Genomic DNA, 22,127 nt, shown 5'->3' on the forward strand with positions numbered 1-22,127 from the left:
TTATCTGAAAATGGGACAAATGTTCCTTTTATTCATACAGAAGTCACTACACATTGTTAGAACACTCTGTTAAATAAACAGGAGGTGGGGTAAAAGATACTTTTCAAACCTCATCTTTTAAATGTTCAAAATCTCTTTTTCTTAATACGCTTGGTAAAATTAATCTTTCAAAGGAAGTAAACATCACATCTGAATACTTCAAAACCTTTTTTTTTAAGAAAGACATAACTGAATAAAATCATAGATTTTGGACATACAGCCAGAATGGAAAATAAAGTCATTTTTCATAAACACCATTAAATGACTTCAAGTGCAACAGAAAGCAATAGCACTTATTTCTGGACCAGTTCACATTCACTTTGTTAACCCTTTGTCTTTTTCTCAAGAGGAGCCCACACTGATCCTAAACATTAAAGTGCATTTGTGCACGAAGTCCCTGCTTAACTCAAGTCAGTAGAAAGAAGTCAAACATGTGCTAGTGCTCAATGTAAACATTTCAACTAGTATTTATTAATTGTCCTTAATGGTATTTAGGAGTGTGTCACATCTTCAAACTTCAGGAATAGCACCATAACAAAACAACACAAAAAACATAAAATGCTTTTCTCCATTCGCATTTAACTTTACTTCTCAAGTTGAGAGGCCATCATGGCCAACCACACTTTTAAAGTCACCAGACCCATTCTTGCTTTCTGATGAAACCAAAATGCTGCTTCTATACACAAAGGTCTAACCATTTTGGGCAAAAAGAAAAATCAATAACTGATTGAACAGCCAACCAGCTAACTCCATACAAAGACTGAACAGTTCTCCCATAAAGCCCAAATTGTCCAAGGTTTATAAAAGAATTTACATGCTAACGGATGAGTGTACTTTGTATTTTCTAATGGGTTTTTGGTACTTTTTGTAGATGATGGTAAACATGGAGTTATAACCCTGAGAACAGATATAATCAGAGAGAACTTAAGAAGACCTTAAATAAATTAATGGCTCTGATAACTAAACTATATTAGTTCTTAAAATTAGGGATATAGAAGGCATCCTATGAATTTTTTAGGTCAACGAAGACAACTGTCCTGAATCAGTCTGTCTACTAGATACTTAACAGGAGCTCAAAGAAGAAAAGCATCAGAGCTTTAACTTTGTGGTGGGACAGAGGTCTCTAAACCACTAGATGAGAGGCAAGTACTTAGCCTATCTCTGTTGGCAAAGTCCAAATACCTGCCCACTTCCCTTGCATTGGCACAGAAAGACTAAGTCCCTGCTATTATGTCAAGTGGAACAGATAACTACTATGAAGGACGCTTAAAAACACTCTCTAACATTGACACCACAGTCAAGTGATTCTGCTTGTCTGCCACCTCAAGGAAACACAGGAGAAAGGGTTAATTCTGCTTAAAACCAAACACAACTAAGTCCAACAAATAACTTAAAGGTATAGATGTTCTTATCTACCAAATATGTAAACCATTCAGGGACAAATGCTAGGAATGGCCACCTATACTGTTGAAAAGCCCATCAAGTGAAAATGTTTGGCTCAAAAATAAGTGTACTATGGTACATGGGATGATGTGATAAAGTTTCACTTCAAATGGATGAGAGTGTCTTACTTATTTGGATGAGAGAGCATAAATAAAAACGCATTTTGTCACCTAAAGCAAAGGTTGCTTAGAATTGCACCTGGCAGCAATGAAGCTCAAAGAGATGAAGAAAAGACATTTAATTATTCTCCTATCTAGGTAAGATTTGCAATTGCACTCTTTAACAAAATTCCTCTCTACAATTTTAATACAAAGGGAGAAATCTACATATAACTTAAATAATTTTAGCCCTGTACACTCTATTAAAGAACATACTTCCTCTAAACCTAAGGCACACAAACTCCTCTATTTCAGAGTAAAATTATGGAAGAGCAAGATTTTGGTTAAACCCCTTACAATGGAAAACTAGGAGATCTTTGACAAAAGAAAAATTATGTAACATTTTGTTAGTCTACAATCTAAAAGAAAATGCTGACTATCCCCTGGCCTTAGAGTTTAAAATATGCACTCAAAACATTACAATAATTTACCAGCATTTATAAATTCAAGTTTATAAAATAAAAGTGATCACATGTCCCTTATAAAACAAAAAGAGCCAACAGCATTTGGAAAGAAACTTAGAAACCACTTCAATGAAAATGACCAAATCTAGTATAATGCATTCTACTCACGTAGACAAGGAAAGGGGGAAAAGTGGTAGGTACCTGGCCTACTAATCATGGCTGCACTTCCATGATTATTACGTCAGTACACACACATGTATGAAGAATTTGTAAACATAGGTCACATGAAATTGTTCACCTACTGTATAGGATGGGGGTTAGAAGCTACTAGCTCTGCAGTAACTCAGAAAAAAACCAAAAAAACAAAAAAACACTGCAGGACACTTGCTACCAGGACGTAATGCTCTCTGGTCTCTAGTGTTTAACTCTTCCTATATGTAGTCAAATACTGTCAAAGTAGATCTGCCCCCAAAACGAAGCATATTTTGGCACCTGTACTGAACGCTGCTACAAAAACCAGCAAGTGCAAATAAAAATAACAGTCATGATTTAGTCACATTCATAACTTTTCATAGAAAAATATAAATATATTCCCTGAATTGTAAGACAAACTAATGTTATTATCAGCCAGCTTTCGCCATACTCTCCAGTCCGTCTCCTCTTAAGTGAACTGGCTCCCTCAAGGTCATGAGGTGCACTCCTTCAGCTCTAGCACATTCTCTAAGCTTCTGTCATCATCCCCATCGTGGTACCTCACGGTCCGTCTACCCTGATTTCTCGTTTTTATTTTTGAGCGACGAAGAACTCTCTTAGACTTTGCACAATCCAACTCCTCCCAGTCGTCATCATCCACACTCAGCCTAGGACGTTTGCTTTGTCTTTGCCGTCTCACAGTTTTAGATGTGTTACTTGTAAAACCTTTACCTTTTCTAACTACTTTTGCTTTTCCTTTTGTTTTCCTCCTTTTGTTTTTCATGTTATCGGTGCAGTCAACCTCTGAGTCAACAATGGAGTCCGCGTCGGATGATGTGGGGCTGGTGTTGGGTCTGCACTTTGAACTCCCAGTTCGTTCAGACACGTTCCCATCTTCTAACTCAGAATGCAATCTTTTCCTTTTGACTTCCCCTGCTGCCGCTGTCTGTGGATTGTGGACCGCAGTCCTCTTTCTGAAAGGAGCCTTTCCATAGGTTCTGAGTCTTCTGCCATTCCACCTGCGGAGCCCATAGCTTAGTTCTTCTTCGAAGTTATTCTCTACAGGAGCTTTTGTTGACTCAGAAGGAAAGCTACTACCCTCACTCCCTGAAGCATGGCTTTTGGAGTCTGCTTCTGAAAACCCAACAGAAGAACCTTTTGTTTTACAATGTACATTTGTGTTGTGAGAACGGTCATGCCTGCTTTTAGGCACTGCATCTGGAACACCTTCAGAATCCGAGTCTCCATCTACGGTGTGTCCAACACTCTTTATGCTGCCTTCAGAGTCAGGCTCTGGGGGCTGACCACCACATGCAGACTGTTCACTGGGCACTTCACAGTCCACAGCATTCTCATCCTCACTCAGTGCCTTCTTAGCTGTGGTACAAGCAAAACGTAGGGGCTTTTTCCTTGTCCTTCTAGGATACACATTTTCTAGACTAGCACCGTCTGTGCTGCTCACAAGCTGCCCCTTGCTGGCAGCCACAGTGGAGCTGCTTCGAGTAATCCTTAAAGAACCTGCTTTGGCTTTTGAGGATTTCTTAGTTGCCTTTGAACTGCTCTCTGAGCCCCTGGGGCAGAATCTTTTCCTGGAAACCTTTCTGCTTTGTTCATCATCTTGTGGTGTCAAATCTAAAAATTAATAAGTATTCTTTTAAATTTTGGTAAGATAGTAATTACTTCTAAAACAACAGTTAATGTTCAAGTTTGAAATGATTTAAATAAATATATTAAGTCCACACCACTCACTCTGAGTTTTCCAACCTCTAAACTATTGCCAGCAGCAACACCCATGCTCATAAAGCTATTCATGAACCCAGAAAAAATGTCTGCCACTGTGCTAAAGAATACTAACGAATCCCTAATTCTCCACCACTTTTCTTTTCTTTTTTTTGGGGGGGGGGAGGGAGAGTTGGGGGATGCCATTCCCAGGGCTTGAACTCAGGACCTGGGAATTGTCCCTGAGCTTCTTTTGCTCAAGGCTAGCACTCTACCACTTGAGTTACACCACCACTTCCGGCTTTGTTTATATGGTACTGAGGAATCAAACCCAGGGCTACATGCAAGCTAGGAAGGCACTCTACCACTAAGCCACCTTCCTCGCCCTCCACCATACTTTTAAGGCCACAGTTCAATCACACTGCTTTGTTCTTCCTTTTTCACTGTTTTCTTGCTTTTTGAAGCCAATCCCCATTACTAGTAGTATGATCTTAACTCAACCACTACTTCATCACTGTGCTGTGGAGATAAGAGACAGCCTTGGGGCTGGGAAGGTGGCTCAGTGGGAGAGCGCTTGCCTTGCATACCTGAGGCCTTGGGTTCGATTCCTCAGCACCACATAAGCAAAAAGAAAAAAGCCGGAAGTGGCGCTGTGGCTCAATTGGTAGAGCGCTAGCCTTGAGCTGAAGAGCTGAGGGACAGTGCCCATGCCCAGAGTTCAGGCCCCATGACCGGACCCAAAAAAAAAAAAAAAAAAGAGAGAGAGACAGCCTCATAAACACCACGAAGTACTTAGATACTTCCTGTAGAAACAGCTGCTGGCAGCCAGATGATAGTAGCTCACACATGTAATCTTAGCTACTTAGAAGGCTAAGATCTGAAGAATGCAGTTGTAAACCAGCCCAGGCAGGTCCATGAGGCTCTTATCCCCAACTAATTACTAAATAACCATTAGCAGAGCTTGCAGCTTGAGTAGTACAGTGCTAGCCTTGAGCAAAAAAGCTCAGGGATAGTCAAGGCCCTGAGAGTTCAAGCCCCAAGACTTGCATACACACAAAAAGAAAGTGAAAAAAAGAAAAAAGAAAGAGCTACTGTGATGACCTTCCTTACATTTAGCCAGTCCACCTTGCTTGGGAACAAGCTGTCACAGATGGCTGGTGTGGGTGGGTGCTTACCTTCTGCTGTCCTGTCGGCTAACAAGTGATGCAGAAGACATGCAGCTGGCAAAGTTTGCCATGGGAAAAAGCACTGATGAGCAGCAGAAAGAGAATAGTATGTTAAATTAGTGAACCCAGGAAAATATGTTTAATTACCTTTCTTAAAACTATGTGGTTTTCCTTTTGTTTTGCTGTCATCTGATTCTACATCAGTTTCAGATACATGATCCAAGAAAGACTGAGGCACTGCGGCAGACTCACACTTCAAGTTCCCTGAAACTGGGCTCATTTCCATTTTGTGACATCTAGCATCTTCTCTATGTTGTTCTTCTGAGTCTTCTGAATCACTCAAGATTTTTGCCTTCTTAAAGATATTCACATTCTTGCGAAACACACTGTCTCCTGGCTCAGATTCAGCTTCCTCTGAGAGACACTCTGTCTGAGTTTTCTGCTCAGATGTTGAAGGACCAGCAATTCTGTTGTGTCCACTGTCTGAATCATGACTTCTAGACTCTTCCTCAGAAGACTCTATTTCAGGAAATTTTGTTTTACAAGTTGCCTGAGTATAGGACTTAAAGCCATTAGCCTGCCAATTCTTCCGGGCTACCCGTAAATCGCTTTCTGACTCTGAATCTCCGTTTTCAGATTCACTGACAGTATTGTGAGAAGCATGACAACTGGACACCAGCAATGGCTTGTTTTCATCTTTTCGATCTTCTTCAATTTCTGACTTTAGACTCTGATCATCTTCAGAATTGTATAGCAACTTCTTCCGAGCTACTGCAGAAGCATTGCGATGAGGAAGCTTCCGTCCTGAGCAGGACTCGTCAGAGCTGGAATTTTCTTCTACATCACTCATTAGCTTTAGCTTACTGGCAGCCACAGCAGCACACTTCCGCAGGACTTTGCGGTTACTTCCAGCTTTGGCTTTTAGAATTTCACCAGTCTGTAGTGAATTGTTATCAGAATCACTTGAATAGACCCTCTTTCGAGCAGCTTTTCTGCCACATCCATTTTCTAAAGAAATGGAACCTAGGAAAAAGATAACAATAAATTAGACAGGTTTTCTTTTTTTCTTCTTTTTTTGGCCAGTCCTGGGGCTTACACTCTGGGCCTGGACGCTGTCCCTGAACTTCTTTTACTCAAGGCTAGTGCTCTACCACTTGAGCTACAGCACCACTTCTGACTTTTTTTTCTGAGTAGTTTATTGTAGATAAGAATCTCACAGACTTTCCTGCCCGGGCTGGCTTTGAACCACAATCCTCAGATCTCAGCCTCCTGAGTAGCTAGGATTACAGGCATGAGCCACTGGAACCTAGCTTAACCTAGCTTAGACTTTCAACTTTTTTTCCCGTAAGATAGCACCATGTTCTGTAGCTCTCTCCAGCCCAAGATGGACTCAAACTCCCAAACAAACCATCCCCTCAGCCATTAGACATTTTCTGAATGCTCTTTTTTTTATGATTTTCTTTACTTTTTAATGACAAAATCGAGTTCCTTTCCAAATTTAGTCTAATACACAGCTGGTCGCACATAGATGTTACACGCCCTGCCCACTGGCATGGGAGTCTCTTACCAGTTTTTCTTTGAGCAGCTCTAGTTCTGGTCACCCTGAAATTGCTGCCTCTTGACAGCCCACTGCGCAAAGAATCATGAGCTCTTGAACTCACTTTGCTTTCCTCGGAACTATCAGAAGCTGAAGAGGATGAAGAGGTAGCTAAGGAATCTTCTGTTTCACTTTCTAGGAAAAAATAAAATGACAGCTATTTCTAATATTCTCCTACCTGTACACCAAACTGTATTTCTCACTTAGAGATTGCTCCTATCCACTCCACACCTGCCTTCAGACTCTTCCTTCGCACATCATTACTCAATTGGCTTATCTTCCTAAAAGAGACAGTTACTCGACAAGGGGCCCGGTATTAAGTAGCCATCTGTAGCAAGGTTAGGCAAGGCTCTGAAATGTGGGTGCAATCTCTATCTGTTAACCCACTCTTATTCATGTATCCCAAAAGAAGTCTTCCCGTGAGCATCATTTCGTTCCATGCTTTTTCTCCCTGCTTACCTAAGCCAGGTCCCCATTTCAACCACTCTGTCACAAATGTTTGGTCATGTTACTCTATAAATGCACATAAAGTTCTATCAGCTTGTCTAACTATCTCCATAGCAGATTCCTATAACTCACTCTCATTCCAAATTTTTATTTGCAGGTATATTTTTCAATACCATGTAATGAAATATTGGATGAGAGACATATAATAAGCATTAAGTTAAAACATTAAATCAATAATCACAAGTCACCAAAACCACTCCAGGCAAGGCAAATCTACCTAAGCACCACAGCCTTACTTACACAGGTTGATAAAGAGTTAGCTTCAGCTATAGTTACCCACTAAACTACAACTGTGTCAACAAAACCTGAAACTTAACAAGACTATCAACACTCTTTTTAAGATGACATGTAAGTTGCAACAAATATTAATATTTTTAAATGCTAAAGGATGCAAATTTCCATAAAACAGTTACACCATTTGCCAAACACCGTTCTTATCAAACATAGTTCTAATGGATCTGTGTTATTTTTGTCTCTTTGTGAAGCCCTATGCTCTTGGAGTGTAGTGCCAAGGCCGTGTTTCATTTTGTTTCCATCCCCACCATCACGGCACTACTACGGTGTATTTTCAATAGCTAAAAACAATGTTCTGCTGCTTACCAGAGAGCACAGAGCCACTTCTTAGGGTAACAGGTCTATTTCTCCTTATTCCTTCTGATGATGCAGCGGAGTCGGAAGTGTCACCAGAAGACATGGCTCCTGAAGACAATCCAGCACTTGCCTCACAGCTTCCAGGATGAGCTGCCCTACTTGAGGTCAACTGGGGAGGAGAATCTGCCAACTCAGGAATTACTTTTGTCTGAGATTTTAACCGCTTCTGCTTGATATTTCTGAGTAAGGTATGAATAAAAAAATAGTATTTATTAAAACAAATGAACTGGTTCAGAGAGTCAGTAGATAAGTGTTTTTTTCACTAATCTGAGGATACTTTCATGATGAAGATATTAAGACATATACTATCAATATCGTTCTAATATGGATTACTATCTTTCCTTTCTCTTCCTTTGGCATATTTCTATTCAAATTTAGAGTAATGAATAAACAACCCAAGTACCAAATACATGCTGAACACTTTAGAATCATAACCATGGATATAGCAAAACTTCATCTCAAAAAAAAACAAGGGCTGGAGAAGTGGCTCAAAACTGCTGGCCTAGCAAATCTGAGGCCTTGAGTTCAATTCCCTGTGCTACCTCCAACTTCCCCCCAAAGAAAACACTTATGGAAAACTACAGAACTGAGAACATGACTCAAATAGTAGACACCTTATCTGCCTAGGCCCTACGTTCAATCACCACCAGTTCTGCAAAATAATAGAGATAAACAGAGAGAAAGGGGGGAAGGAAAAAGTAAGAAAGGGGAAAGAGAGGGGAGGGGTTCTCAAACCTACAAGTGCAGTGCTATACACACATAATCTCTCCCTTCCCCCACCCTCTCTCTTATATTCCCAGGACTCAAAAGGTGTGAGAATTAGCAGTTTGAGATCTTCATTTAAAAGCTGACTGCAGGTAGTTCCACAGGGACAACAGCACAGGCCAGGACAGCTGCATTAAGCTGAATTCACCAAGAATTCAGCCAAAATTTAAAAGACAGACTTAGGACATGAGGCAAACGGAAATGCTTGCTGTGAGACTCACTCAAAAGTTCATGTGAAGTTTTCTGACCTCAAACAGATATCCAAGAAGCTAAGCTCAAAAATAAGAACTAAAATCAAGTTGGAGTGGAAGGGTAAAACAAAAACTTCAGTGGTTGAACAGAGCAGGAGAGACAGGCAATGCACTCAAGAAAGAACTAAAAGCAGAAGCACTGTCACTGAGGAAAAGGGATCAAAAGCAGTTTAATAGTACACTGACAGCAAACACCACTGACAGCTCTTAAGACAACCCAGATGTCAGACTTGGTTTTAAAACTGCAGACATTAAAATCAGTTATTAGAAAAAATTTCAAAGAACTAAAGGAAACTACATTTACAGAACTAAAAAAAGACTCATCAAAAAGAGAATATAAACAGAGATCCACCCAAATGTCATTCCAAAGTTGAAAAGGGCGATAAATGAAACAACAGTTAGGGCTGGGAAGATGGCTCAGTGGTAGAGCGCTTGCCTTGCATGCCTGAGGCCCTGGGTTCGATTCCTCAGCACCCCATAAGCAAAAAGAAAAAAAGCCGGAAGTGGTGCTGTGGCTCAAGTGGTAGAGCGCTAGCCTAGAGCTGAAGAGCTGAGGGACAGCGCCCAGGCCCAGAGTTCAGGCCCCACAACCGGACCCAAAAAAAAAAAAAAAAAAGAAACAACAGTTAAATCCAGTAGTGGATCTTGGCTGGTAGAAGATTTGGTGATTTTCAAGATTATCCAAACATGTATAAACACTTTAAGAACCCCTAAAGGATTCCTACTTGGGATATGAAAGTGATATTTAAAGATATAACGGCTGAAAAAAATCTCCCATATTTCATGAAAACTGTTAGACATCAACAAAGCTAGACAAATTCCAAGTGGGATACACACCACACATACTCAGTGCATGCACATACATACACACATATACATACACACACACGCACGCACACACACACACACACAGATCCAAACCTATACCCACCATGATCAGCAAACAGTACAAGGATAAAAATCTTGAAATAGGCAAGGGAAAAAACAACTCATATATACAAGAGAGGGAACCTCAGATCAGTAGCAAATTTCTCTTCAGAAACAGTAAGACAAAACATTCAAAATGCTGGCAGGCAAAGTGACATATCCATTTTTTTTTTGTTAGTCATGGGGCTTGAACTCTGAGCCTGAGTGCTGTCCCTCAGCTCTTCAGCTCAAGGCAAGTGCTCTATCACCTGAGCCACAGTGCCACTTCCGGTTTTCTGGTGGTTTATTGGAGATAAAGAGTTTCACGGACTTTCCTGCCTGGGCTGGCTTTGAACCATGATGTTCAGGTCTCAGTCTCCTGAGTAGCTAGGATTACAGGCTTAAGTCACCAGAACCAGGCCAACATGTACAATTTTTATATGCAGCAAAAGGATTCTTCAATAAGAAGACAAAAGAATTCACTGCTAGCATGTCTTCCTTATAAGCAATTTTAAAAGAACTCTTTAGGCAAGAAAAAAGGGATACCAGAGGATCACTCAACTCGAAACTTTTCTAACTGAGAAAGGCAAATTCAAGTACATGTCTCAAAAGTAACAGGATTTTTATTCTTAAGAGATAGCTGCACAAAACATGTCATATGAAGATGGGATCCAGCTGGGTGCTAGGCCACACCCATAATCCTACCTACTCAGGGGCTGAGATCTGAGGATGGCAGTTTGAAGGCAGCTTGGGTAGAAAAGTCTATGAGACTCAGAAAAGGCCGGAGGAGCACTGTGGCTCAAATGGTAGAGCACTAGCCTTGAATACCAAGAGTCTCGGGGACAGTGCCCAGGCCCTGAGTTCAAGCCCAAGGATTGGCAGGAAAAAAAGATGTGATCCATAGGACAACTGTAAAATAAGGCAGAAGAGGGGAGCTAAACTTTCTATATGTATTGGAGGACAAAAAGTATTAACTGGAAACAGTGCTGAGAACAGAGATGAACAAGGAAACCCCACCTCAGGTATACTTCATATTCATAACATACATGGAAACAAACTCCAATCACACAACTCAACTTTCACATTCCAACACTTCAGAGTACTGAAAATTTGATATTAATGTAAGCTGTATAGTAAACCAAAATAGAATATAAATACAAAATTACTGATAAATTTCTTAGGACTAATCTTCACTTGGATAAGGTACATTATAGCTAATAAACACTTGCCCTCCCAGAATTAGATGCTCAAAAGATCACAGAGTAATTGTTTTACTCTATATTTCTCAGTTGTACTGTCAAAACTCATAGAATTTGCAAACGTTGTGGACATAATAATGACAATTTGTCTTGTGAAGGTTAAAATGTTTGTGACTTTAACTAATTATCATTATCCCACAATACTGTAAAATTTGTGAAATTTAGGTAATCAAGCTCAATAAAAAATTATTTTTAAGCCGGGCGCCAGTGGCTCACACCTGTAACCCTAGCTAACTCAGGAGGCTGAGAGCTGAGGATCACAGTTCAAAGCGAGCCCGAGCAGGAAAGTCCGTGAAACTCTTATCTCCAATAACCAGAAAACTGGAAGTGGCGCTGTAGCTCAAGTGGTAGCATGCTAGCCTTGAGGTGAAGAGTTGAGGGGCAGCACTCAGGCCCAGAGTTCAAGCCCGAAGACCATATGTATATATGTATGTATGTATGTATGTATGTGTATGTGTGTATACACATATAGCCATTTCTTATGCAAAAGACAAATATTTTATTAAATCTATGATTTCATAAAGGTCTAATAAGCATTTAACTGCTCTACATTGACAGAACTGCTTTCAAACTTTAAGAAGCTGTTACTATGGGGCTGGGAATGTGGCTTGGTGGTAAGAGGGCTTGCCTAGCATGCATGAAGCCCTGGGTTCAATTCCTCAGTACCACATAAACAGAAAAGGCCAGAAGTGGCGCTGTCGCTCAAATGGTGGAGAGTGCTAGCCTTGAGCAAAAGAAGCTCAGGGACGGTGCCCAGGCCCAGAGTTCAAGCCCCAGGACTGGTCAAAAAAAAGAAGGGCTGGGAAGGTGGCTCAGTGGTAGAGCGCTTGCCTTGCATGCCTGAGGCCCTGGGTTCGATTCCTCAGCACCACATAAGCAAAAAAAGCCGGAAGTGGCGCTGTGGCTCAAGTGGTAGAGCGCTAGCCTTGAGCTGAAGAGCTGAGGGACAGCGCTCAGGCCCAGAGTTCAGGCCCCACGACTGGACCCAAAAATAAAAAAAAAAAAGAAAGAAAGAAAGAAAGAAAAGGAAAAAAGAATCTGCTACTACGTTTTTCTTTTTAATATACAGTGTTCTAAAACCATCAAGAACTTGTAGCATAATCAAAGAAGTATTAAGACCTTAAAGTAAAAAGGGCTGTCTAGGAAACAAGACATAAGCAACATACCTGACACGTTGATTGGCCTGTATGACACCATTATAATTTTGGCTTTTCTTGAATCTCTGGCTTCGTCGAAGTTTTTCATTGAATTTTTGACCAATTTTAAAATCAGAGGAGATCTTCTTCATTTTTTCCTCAAATAAGGCAGACAATCGCAAGGTCATACTATAGATCTGCAGAGACACAGGAATAAAACAAGAATTAGGAAAAAAATCTTTCACAGTACTCTATTTAGAGTAACTGAGATGATCTACAATATATCTACAATATATGATCTATAATATATCCTATCACCATTTTCCCATTTCCAGCCCTCTCCTTCAATGATATCTGTGAAGAAATAGGACATTTCAAACACATAGCTTTCTGATGATAGAGAAAGCCATTTTAAATCAAATAGCTCCATAAGATCTAGAATCCAGGACTTGAGTCTACATGTTAATAGATCTTACTCTCTTTTCTACTTTCTCATATCTGCATGTCTAAGCCAAAGAATGCATGTATCCTAAAGCTCTTCTGGAAGTTACTTGGTTTTAAAGCTGTTATTGGCAGCAAAAGAGCAGCAACTGTTTGAGCCTGGGGAACAAAAGCACATTTCTACCATCTGTGTTTGCAACTTGACTGTGCTGCCAAATATGAGTAAGTCTCTACATGTGAGCTACAGAGATGCAGCACAACCAGTATAAGAAAATATATCCCACTCCCTAACCCTTTCCTTAAAGAAGCAGCAATAGATCTACAGTATGACAGAGGAGGTAAGATGGATTGGAGTACAGTGTAAATGTGTGTGGAGATATAACTGTGAAATACCTCTCCATATAACTGATATAAGCATATGTGTCTGTGATTTTATGTTTTTTACTTGGACAATTTTGGGGGGGAGAAGGGTTCAGTCATGGGGCCTGAACTCTGGGCCTGGGCACTGTCCCTCAGCTCTTCAGCGCAAGGGTAGAGCTCTACCACTTGAGCCACAGTGCCACTTCCGCCCTTAATTAAGTCTAGATTTAGTAATATAGTAGTCTGACATTATATAGTGAAGCCAAATGAACTTAGGGCAAAATTATCCATCAGCAGAGTCACTGACTGAAGTGACTGAAGACACTATCAAACAAATATTTCACATTGACTTTTTTTTTTTAATCATGTAGCATATACATTGGCCATAAGGCTGTGTTGATTATGAAAACTGAGGATATACTACAAGCACTTTTGGTTATTTACCACACATGTCAATAATTATCCCGCATATAAATAATGTTTAATAAGAACGGAGGAATGTGCTGTCTAAACTTTTTTTTATGATACTGGAAACAACCCAGACAGACCATAGACTGGCTAAGCAAGCACTCTCCCACTTAAGCCATTTCCATGGATCCTGCATTGGGATTGTGGTCTTGGGAGAGGGGCTCATTTTCTTGAGGCTGGTTTGACCTTAACAACTCAAAGCAGCCAAGGTTAAAGGCTATGCCATCATACTGGTTGTATGATAGCTATGCTGCTTGTATAATGATAGCTCCTGTGTCACATTTTCAGACCTAAAACATGGTATGTAGTCAGTATCCTCAATTCCCCACTATGTATTTCTCTTTTCTTACTTTTAATGTTCTTCCAGACTCTACCAGACTCATATATCTCATTCTGTGTATCACATTTGTTGTTTTCCCTTTGCTGGTAGTGTTGTTTGAACTCAGAGCCTTACACTTCCTAAACTGGTGTTCTATCGCTTAAGCCACAACTGCAGTCAGCTTTCCACAAGTTATTTTTCCAAAATAATAAACTCTCAGACTTTTCTGTCCAAGCTGGCTTTGAATCTGTCATCAGACACAATGAATCCCCAGTAAATGAAAACTATGTTCGTTCTAACCAAACTTCGCCTCAGCAGAAAATTTCAGTAGATTATGATATGCATCAATTATTGTAAGACAAAAACTGCTGGGTGGCAGCAACTCTGTCCATCATAGCCATCCTCATGGTTCACCTCTCTTTAAGCTTTCAGCAAGTAGGAAATACACAGATCATGCACACTTTGTTGTTGTTGTTGGTCATGGGGCCTTGGGCACTGTCCCTCAGCTCTTCAGCCCAAGGTTAGCGCTGTTCCACTTGAGCCACAGCACCACTTCTGGCTTTGTCTGCTCATGCAGTGCTGAGGAATCGAACCCAGGGCTTCATACATGCAAGGCAAGCACTCTACCACTGAACCAACTTCCCAGCCCAGATCGTGTACACTTTGATTAAAAATCCACTTTAAAAATTACCTTCAACATTAATCAAGACACAGTGTTCATAAAGCTGCTTTGTTGAATGGCCAACTCTGTACAACTACTTGAATATAATAAATATATTTTTAATTACCTTTGATCTCTTGTTTGGTGTATATGCCTTTGCATTGCTAAATACCAACCGAACGTCTTTACAAAACTCCGAAGGGTTGTCATAATTTCCTGCTTCTAGAGTTTCCCTTACTGTGCCAAAATCCATGGGAGTGTCTATAATATGTCGGTAGTCCTAGGTTTTAAAAATAATTCATAGATGAATTTCTTGCTTTTAAAATCATAAATACATAAGACCTTGAAAATATTCAAAGTGATAAAAGAGAAAAAGTGAGAGAGATGTTAAGAGTTAATAATGATTAAAAACAGACTCAGATATAAAGATGAAGTAGAAAGAATATTATTTCAAAATATCAATGTCCTGCTTCATACTCTCAGTGATTCCCAAGCTCCCTACGGTACATCTGTGTTATCATTTCTCTTTTTTACTTGTTGGGGAAAGTCAAAATAGGGAATTGAAGAAATGTTCCAGTTACTTTAAATGAATGAAACTGTCCCACTCTTCTGCTTTTCCTAGTGCTAAGCATACATAATGCTGACAAGAGACAACCATTTATAAACCATTGTTACGAAATACTGCTTAACAAATAACAAAAGTACTCTTTATGCTCCTACAGCTAATTTAGTGGTGGAAAAAATTAACATAAAACCTAACATATCCAGATATAAAAGCAAGGTACAAAGAAGTATTTCATTGTTAATGTCTCTTGATAATAGGACATGAAAGCTTTTTTAATTTCCTGCTTTACAGTCTTCAGCAATTACCACGCTTTCTTATACTCTGTTCATTGTTATAGTCTCTACTCTCTAAGACTTCATTTAAATACCTCTGCCCTCATCTGCTCTTCACAAAACAAGAAAATTCCCAGACATTCAAACAATGGAAACTTACTGGATATTCAACCAAATCAACAGGTTGTCTAAATGGCTCAGAATCTTCACACTGAAAAATTAAGTTCACTAGCTCCTTACACTGTTTCTCCCAGCTGCTTTCAATATAGCTGGTAGCTTTGCTGCTCCTTTTTTTCCAGTCATGGACCTAAAAATACATTCATAATATTAAAAAGTTTTATAGGAAAAAAACTACATAAGACACTATGGCAAAAATGCAACTGAACCAATAAATACATTCATAATATTAAAAAGTTTTATAGGAAAAAAACTACATAAGACACTATGGCAAAATGCAACTGAACCATCTTTACTGTGTTCTCTAACTGTGTCATTAAGAATTATGGCTACTTTACAATGTATGTCATGCCACACATTGTTCTAAACACATTTCTTCAAAATTAAATTTTAAAGTGTAATTTAACACAATTCAATATAACCTGTCCATTTCAGAAAAGCTACATGATTATCTATGAAAAAGCACACTCCAAACAGAACACAATGCCCACTCAATGGCTACTTCACTAACATATAAAATTGGTTTTCATAGATTATGAACACCTGAATTCCATAATGTGACAGGCAAAGTAACAGCCCCACTGAAGATATCAATATCACAATCCTTAGATCATTATCACAGGGACATGGTACTTTGGAATTAAGGATATGGAAATTGTACCACATGGGCCCACTGCTCTAACAGGATCTTTGTAAGAGGGAGACAGAGGGTTCTATCAGAGACATCACACTGCTGGCTTGATTATAAGAAGGTTGCCTGCCCCAAAGGGTGGGGGCAACCTTGAGAAGCTGAAGAATACCAAGAGCTACCTCTAAAGCTTCCAGCCAAGCCAACACCATGACTGTAGCCCAGCAAGGCCCATATCAGCTTCTGATCCACACATCTATAGGGTAGGAACATTTTTTTAATTGCTTAAGCAACTAAGTTTATCATTTCTTAACAGATACAGCAAAGAAATGAAGATAACTCAGTATACCTGAGTTTAGAAATGAAGCTATATGAAAATGGCAAATCAGATAACACTCAAGTTTTGGATGCTCAATGTTATTTAGGGCAAGCATAGTGAAAGGAAACTGGCATTGGATTTTTTTTTTTTTAATAAGCTTAAACTTAAGGAGCATTGGATGAAATTTAACATGATTTTTTAAATGTTTTACCATTTTCTTGTGAAAGATCTATTAACCTATTGCATCAGATGCTGGGCTAATGGCACTCTGGTTCAACCACCCAGTTTTCGAAACTTATTTTCCATTACCCTTAAAATCTTATCTTCCTCATTTTTCAAAAGATTTAGTCACCAAATCCTAGTTAATTATCTCCTTAAAAGATCTCGTTTTCCCATCTGCTCACAACAAGCACCAACCACCCTTATCCCAGGAGACCAAGCTCCATGGGACACTCACAATCAGATCTGACATATGCACCTTTCCAAAACTCAACATCGTTTGGATTCTACTACGGCCGAGAAGCTGGTCCTCTACCCAATTCTAAATGGCATCCCTGGATTTCAGTATAGCATCATCTGCTCCTACGTAACAACCAGAAACAAGTCACTTGGCTCACAGCACCTGGCTCCTCCACACCAGCCAGACTAGCATCCCTACCAACCTATCTTCCCTACTGTCCTTCCTTGTCTCACCGACCAGCATCCTGCAGGCCTCTGGCTGCCCGCACTGTCCCTGTCTTACAGACCAGCATCCTGTCACCCTATACCCTGGCCACTGCCCTTGTCGCACAAACCAATGTCCTGACCACGCCCCCCCACGCCCATCTTATCTCACACTCACTCACTCTGGAACAATGCAATTTAAGCATTGCCTAATTACATTTAGTAGCAATTCCTTCCTTCTATATAATATTCAACATAAACATACTTTAACTTTTCAAGGACAAAGCCCAAATAAAAAAACAAAGATTTAGGGGTTTTTCTGGTTTTTTAATTTTTTTTTTTTTGGGTCCGGTTGTGGGACCTGAACTCTGGGCCTGGGCACTGTCCCTCAGCTCTTCAGCTCAAGGCTAGCGCTCTCCCACTTGAGCCACAGCGCCACTTCTGGCTTTTTTCTTTTTGCTTATGTGGTGCTGAAGAATCGAACCCAGGGCCTCAGGCATGCAAGGCAAGCGCTCTGCCACTGAGCCACCTTCTCAGCCCCAAAGATTTAGTTTTTAAAACAAAAAATACACCGAGCATAAAAGTCAGTCATGCAGAGTAACTTACTCTCCTTTTCCCAGAAGATGTTTTAGGAAGATCACTATCATCCTAGGAATAAAACAAAACATCTTGTGATTACATCACCCTGCTGATAACTAAGGTTTCTTTTTTTTTTTTTTGGTCAGTTGTGGGGCTTGAACTCTGGGCCTGGGCACTGTCCCTCAGCTCTTCAGCTCAAGGCGAGCGCTCTACGTCTTGAGCCACAGCACCACTTCCAGTTTTCTAGTGGTTTATTGGAGATAAGAGTCTCATGGACTTTCTTGCCCCGGCTGGCTTTGAACCGAGATCCTCAGATCTCAGCCTCCTGAGTAGCCAGGCTTACAGGCGTGAGCCACTGGTGCCCGACTAGCTAAGGTTTCTTAACTCAGGGTCTTGCATTTGCTTGCTAGGCTGGCTGGAGCTCTACCACTGTAGTCCAGCATTCTGCTAATTAACAGGAGACAGAATCTCACAGATTTTTCTACCCAGGCTGACTTCAAACTTCCATCTTCTCCATCTCAGCCTTGGAAGTAGTTAGAATTATAGGCATGAGGCACCATCATCCATCTTAACAATGCTTAACCTTTCTCTCATTCCGTCAAAACTGTGGCTTCAAAAATGTAGCTACTCATGCAATGATTCCAAACTTTCTAATTACAGCTGCTCATCAACAGGTGCTGGTGGCTCACGCCTATAATCCTAGCTCTTCAGGAGGCTGAAACCTGAGGATCATGGTTTGAAGCCAGCCTGGGCAGGAAAGTCCTTAAGATTCTTATCTCTAAACACCAAAAAGCTGGAAATAGAACAGTGGGTCAAGTGGTGAAAGTTCAAGGACAGTGCCTAGGCCCTAAGTTCAAGTCCCAGGACCAGCACCAAAAAAAACTGTTACACAGAAATATTAAAACTGAGCCAGGCGCCAATGGATCATGCCTGTATTCCTAGATACTCAGGAGGCTGAGATCTGAGGATCGGGGTTCAAAACCAGCCTGGGCAGGAAAGTCTATGAGACTCTTAACTCCAATAAACCAACAGAAAACTGGAAATGGTGCTGTGGTTCAAGTGGTAGAACACTAGCCTTGAGCTGAGGGACAGTGCCCAGACCCAACAGAAAACTGGAAATGGTGCTGTGGCTCAAGTGGTAGAACACTAGCCTTGAGCTGAGGGACAGTGCTCAGGCCCAGAGTTCAAGCCCCATCACACACACACACACACTGTAGTTGTAGTCACACACACACTGCAGTTGTAGTGTCCAGGCCCAAAGTTCAAGCCCCATCACACACACACACACACACACACACACACACACACAGTTGTATTCCCCCCCCCCCACACACACACACATTCCCCATTTCTTAAATCCAAAATTCACTGTTTACATTCTGCTCTCTATAACACCTAAAGAAATCTAGTCTTCTACTTCTTGGATTTGAGTTTCTGTATATTTTCCTATTCCTTAATTATTTTCCAGTGTATATACTTTTATTCCCATCTATCTTGGCAAAATAAAAGCAGTAAGCCCAAGTAGAAGATTGTGTAGAAATTAACATTATTCTTATAGATGTACAGAACAGCCTTCTGTTCTGTATAAAATGAAACCACAGAACAACTTTCCCAGTTATCCATGGGCTTATATGTTAGGGTCATCCAAAAAAATCCAAAAGAAAGAATTGTCCGCATACTCTGTACATAGTCTTTTTTTTTTCTTTTCTATTGGGTGGTTTTAGGTTTTGAAGGCAAGGCCTTGCCTCATACTTACTAGGCAAGTGCCCTATCATTTGAACCAACCTCTCAACCCAACAGCTGTTATTTGGCAAAAACTTTTAAACATTTAACAAAAGTAATGATAAAACTGACAAGCTTCATACCAAATCATCAGCATTTTGCTCATCATTTTCAGATGTGTTAGACAGTTCTGAGATATTTGTACAGTCTTGGTTCCTAAAAAAGCAAAAATTTACATTAAAAGAATGTAGATGTGGTCACTATTGCCAAGAATTCAAACTGCATACTGAAGTATAAACAGCTCCCTAAGATTCATATTCCTAAAGAATCAGACCAGATTTTGCCCTAATCCTCCATGGAGGCCATCTGAAAATCCTAATCTAGAATACTGCTGGGTTTTTGTTGTTTTTATTTTAGGTGACATAGGTTTGAATTCAGAGCATTGCCCTTACAAGGCAGGGACTCTCCCACTTGACCCATACCCCTAGCCCTTGTCTGCTTTTTGGTTATTTGTTCAAATAAGGTCTTGAATTTTTATCCAGGAGTGGCCTCATACAGAGTCTCCTACCTCCAGCCTCTTGAATAGCTGGAAGATATCATGCCCCACTATACCCAGCTTGCTTGTTGAGATGGTATCTTATTAACTTTTTGCCTGGAATGGCCTTGAACCACAATCCTCCCCATCTCCACCTCTTGAGTAGCTAGGATTGCAGATATGAGCCATGGCATCTACCCTACAATGACTTTTTAAGTATATACAAAAATTAAACTGTCACCAGTGACGCTGGCTCATGCCTATAATCCTAGCCACTCAAGAGGCTGAGATCCAAGGACTGTGGTTCAAAGCCAGCCTAGGCAGAAAGTCCAAGAGACTCTTATCTCCAATTAACCACACAGAAAGCCAGAAGTGGAGCTGGGCTCAAAGTGATAGCTAGCACTCTATGACACACTGTGGTACACAGTTCAAGCCCCACTGGAGGAAAAAAAAATGCAAGCTATCACTCAGAAAAGGCCTTATGAATACCCTCACTTTGAGGAATCTCTGAATGGATTCTCTTACAAAAAGTGAAGTACTGAGACAGGAAGGAAAGGAGGAAGAAGACATTAAAGTGAAGGCCTGACCCTCACTGAACGTTCACACAGGAGAAGACTGAGGATGAGAAAAATGTGTTTCCTGAAGTAGAGAAGAGGACTCTGGGGAGACATAACCAAGTCTGAGTCCTGAAGACAGGACAGAATTAACTCAGGAAATCTGAGAAGGAAGTGGTTTTCCAGTTTTGGTCTAGGTGCAAAAAAATGATGAACCATCTACAAATTATTCTCTCAACCTGGACATAAAGACACTGAAAACTGATTTATTGTATTATGTGTGAAACCATTCTAGAACTCAGATCACAATTGCAACCTCAATCTTCATTCTATTCCAAACTGATTTCCCAATGCAAGAAAGAATGGGGAATATTCATAATGTACAGTTTCATAGAATCACCAGGAAATACCAGGAAGTCACAAATTAAGTGCCCTCAGCAAAGTCAGAGACTAACTCTGGGGAAAATATCAAGGTACAGTGAGGAACAGAGAAAAGATGACAGAAAATACAACTGGATCTTTAGAAAACCAAAAAGGATATTGGTATAAAAATTATCAAAGTCCAAGGAAACCCTACAACTTGTTCAACACCAGTTTATAGGAGCTAATCATTAAATTTCACGGGTATGCTATATAAAAAGAGGGTGTGGATGAGAGGCATGTGGCACCCAACAAGAACAAAACCACTTCAACATTTTACAAGCAGAAAAAGTGGATCAGTCAGTTTCTCCTTTTATTAAAACTGCAATTTGGTACCTAAAGTAAAATTTAAACGGGCATAATTCAGGAAGTAAACAATTCTAAAAACACAATATGCAGTAAATTTTTATACAACATAGATAATCTAAGATTACTTACTTAATAAATTTTAAAAGCTGGTCAGTTATCTTTTTAGCTGATCTTGCAATTACACTTTCCGGTTCATTAAATGTTCGGGCATTATGTTCTATGTATCGGACTTCCCAAATTAATGCAGACAGCCTCCTTCAAAAGCAAATAAACAATTGAGGGCTTAGACTAAAAAGTTAGAAAGAAAGCAAATCAAAGGACATGCATGTTAATGAAAGGAGCAGCACATGATCCAAACCACTGATGTGGGACAGTGAACTGCCTTCCACGCCATCCACTCAACCGCAGGCCTGGGCTGTGATACCTGCAGTGACGTGGAACTTCAGAAAGCAGCTGAACACACCACTTACACAAACACCACCTTTCCTTTCTACAACTCAACACTTTCTTTTCCACCAGGCCTTTTTCCACCTTAGAAAACTGCTGGGCTACACAGTCAATGTGGCTGTAAACTGCCACAGCGGTTTCTCACTCACATGCACAGTCTAGTGTACAATGTCAGAGATATAAAGGAAAGCAACTGTGAACTTAAGAAGATGCCTGTGTAATGGTTAAGTTCTATAAATCAACTGCTATAAAAATCACTACTGGACATGAAAGAAAAGCCACTGCTTCTGTCAAGTAATCTTTCTGGGTCACAGGCACACTGCTAACAAACCCTTAACCAATTACATCGAGTGTAAAGGAATCTGAACATACAAGCAAGAAACAGTAAGGGCTGGGAAGGTGGTTCAGTGGTAGAGCGCTTGCTTTGCATGCCTGAGGCCCTGGGTTCGATTCCTCAGCACCACATAAGCAAAAAGAAAAAAGCTGGAAGTGGCG

The 22,127-nt window shown here is 40.3% G+C and overlaps 1 protein-coding gene across 1 annotated transcript in view; it reads right to left on the bottom strand.

Moving 5' to 3' along the window:
* Positions 1 to 22,127, bottom strand: part of Brwd1 (bromodomain and WD repeat domain containing 1) — a 107,750-nt gene continuing 85,623 nt past the window's right edge. Inside the window, exons 28-37 of the mRNA XM_013027337.1 lie at positions 21,315 to 21,440; positions 19,511 to 19,583; positions 17,673 to 17,714; positions 15,440 to 15,586; positions 14,570 to 14,722; positions 12,224 to 12,390; positions 7,826 to 8,055; positions 6,689 to 6,853; positions 5,269 to 6,144; positions 1 to 3,868 (exon numbers count right to left, since the gene is read on the bottom strand). Of these exons, the coding sequence (XP_012882791.1) occupies positions 2,730 to 3,868; positions 5,269 to 6,144; positions 6,689 to 6,853; positions 7,826 to 8,055; positions 12,224 to 12,390; positions 14,570 to 14,722; positions 15,440 to 15,586; positions 17,673 to 17,714; positions 19,511 to 19,583; positions 21,315 to 21,440 (3,118 nt within the window). The 3' untranslated portion in view covers positions 1 to 2,729. The remainder of the gene's footprint in view (positions 3,869 to 5,268; positions 6,145 to 6,688; positions 6,854 to 7,825; positions 8,056 to 12,223; positions 12,391 to 14,569; positions 14,723 to 15,439; positions 15,587 to 17,672; positions 17,715 to 19,510; positions 19,584 to 21,314; positions 21,441 to 22,127) is intronic.

The sequence above is a fragment of the Dipodomys ordii genome, unplaced genomic scaffold (genome assembly GCF_000151885.1).
Source record: "Dipodomys ordii isolate 6190 unplaced genomic scaffold, Dord_2.0 Scaffold103, whole genome shotgun sequence".
Taxonomy (NCBI): Eukaryota; Metazoa; Chordata; class Mammalia; order Rodentia; family Heteromyidae; genus Dipodomys; species Dipodomys ordii.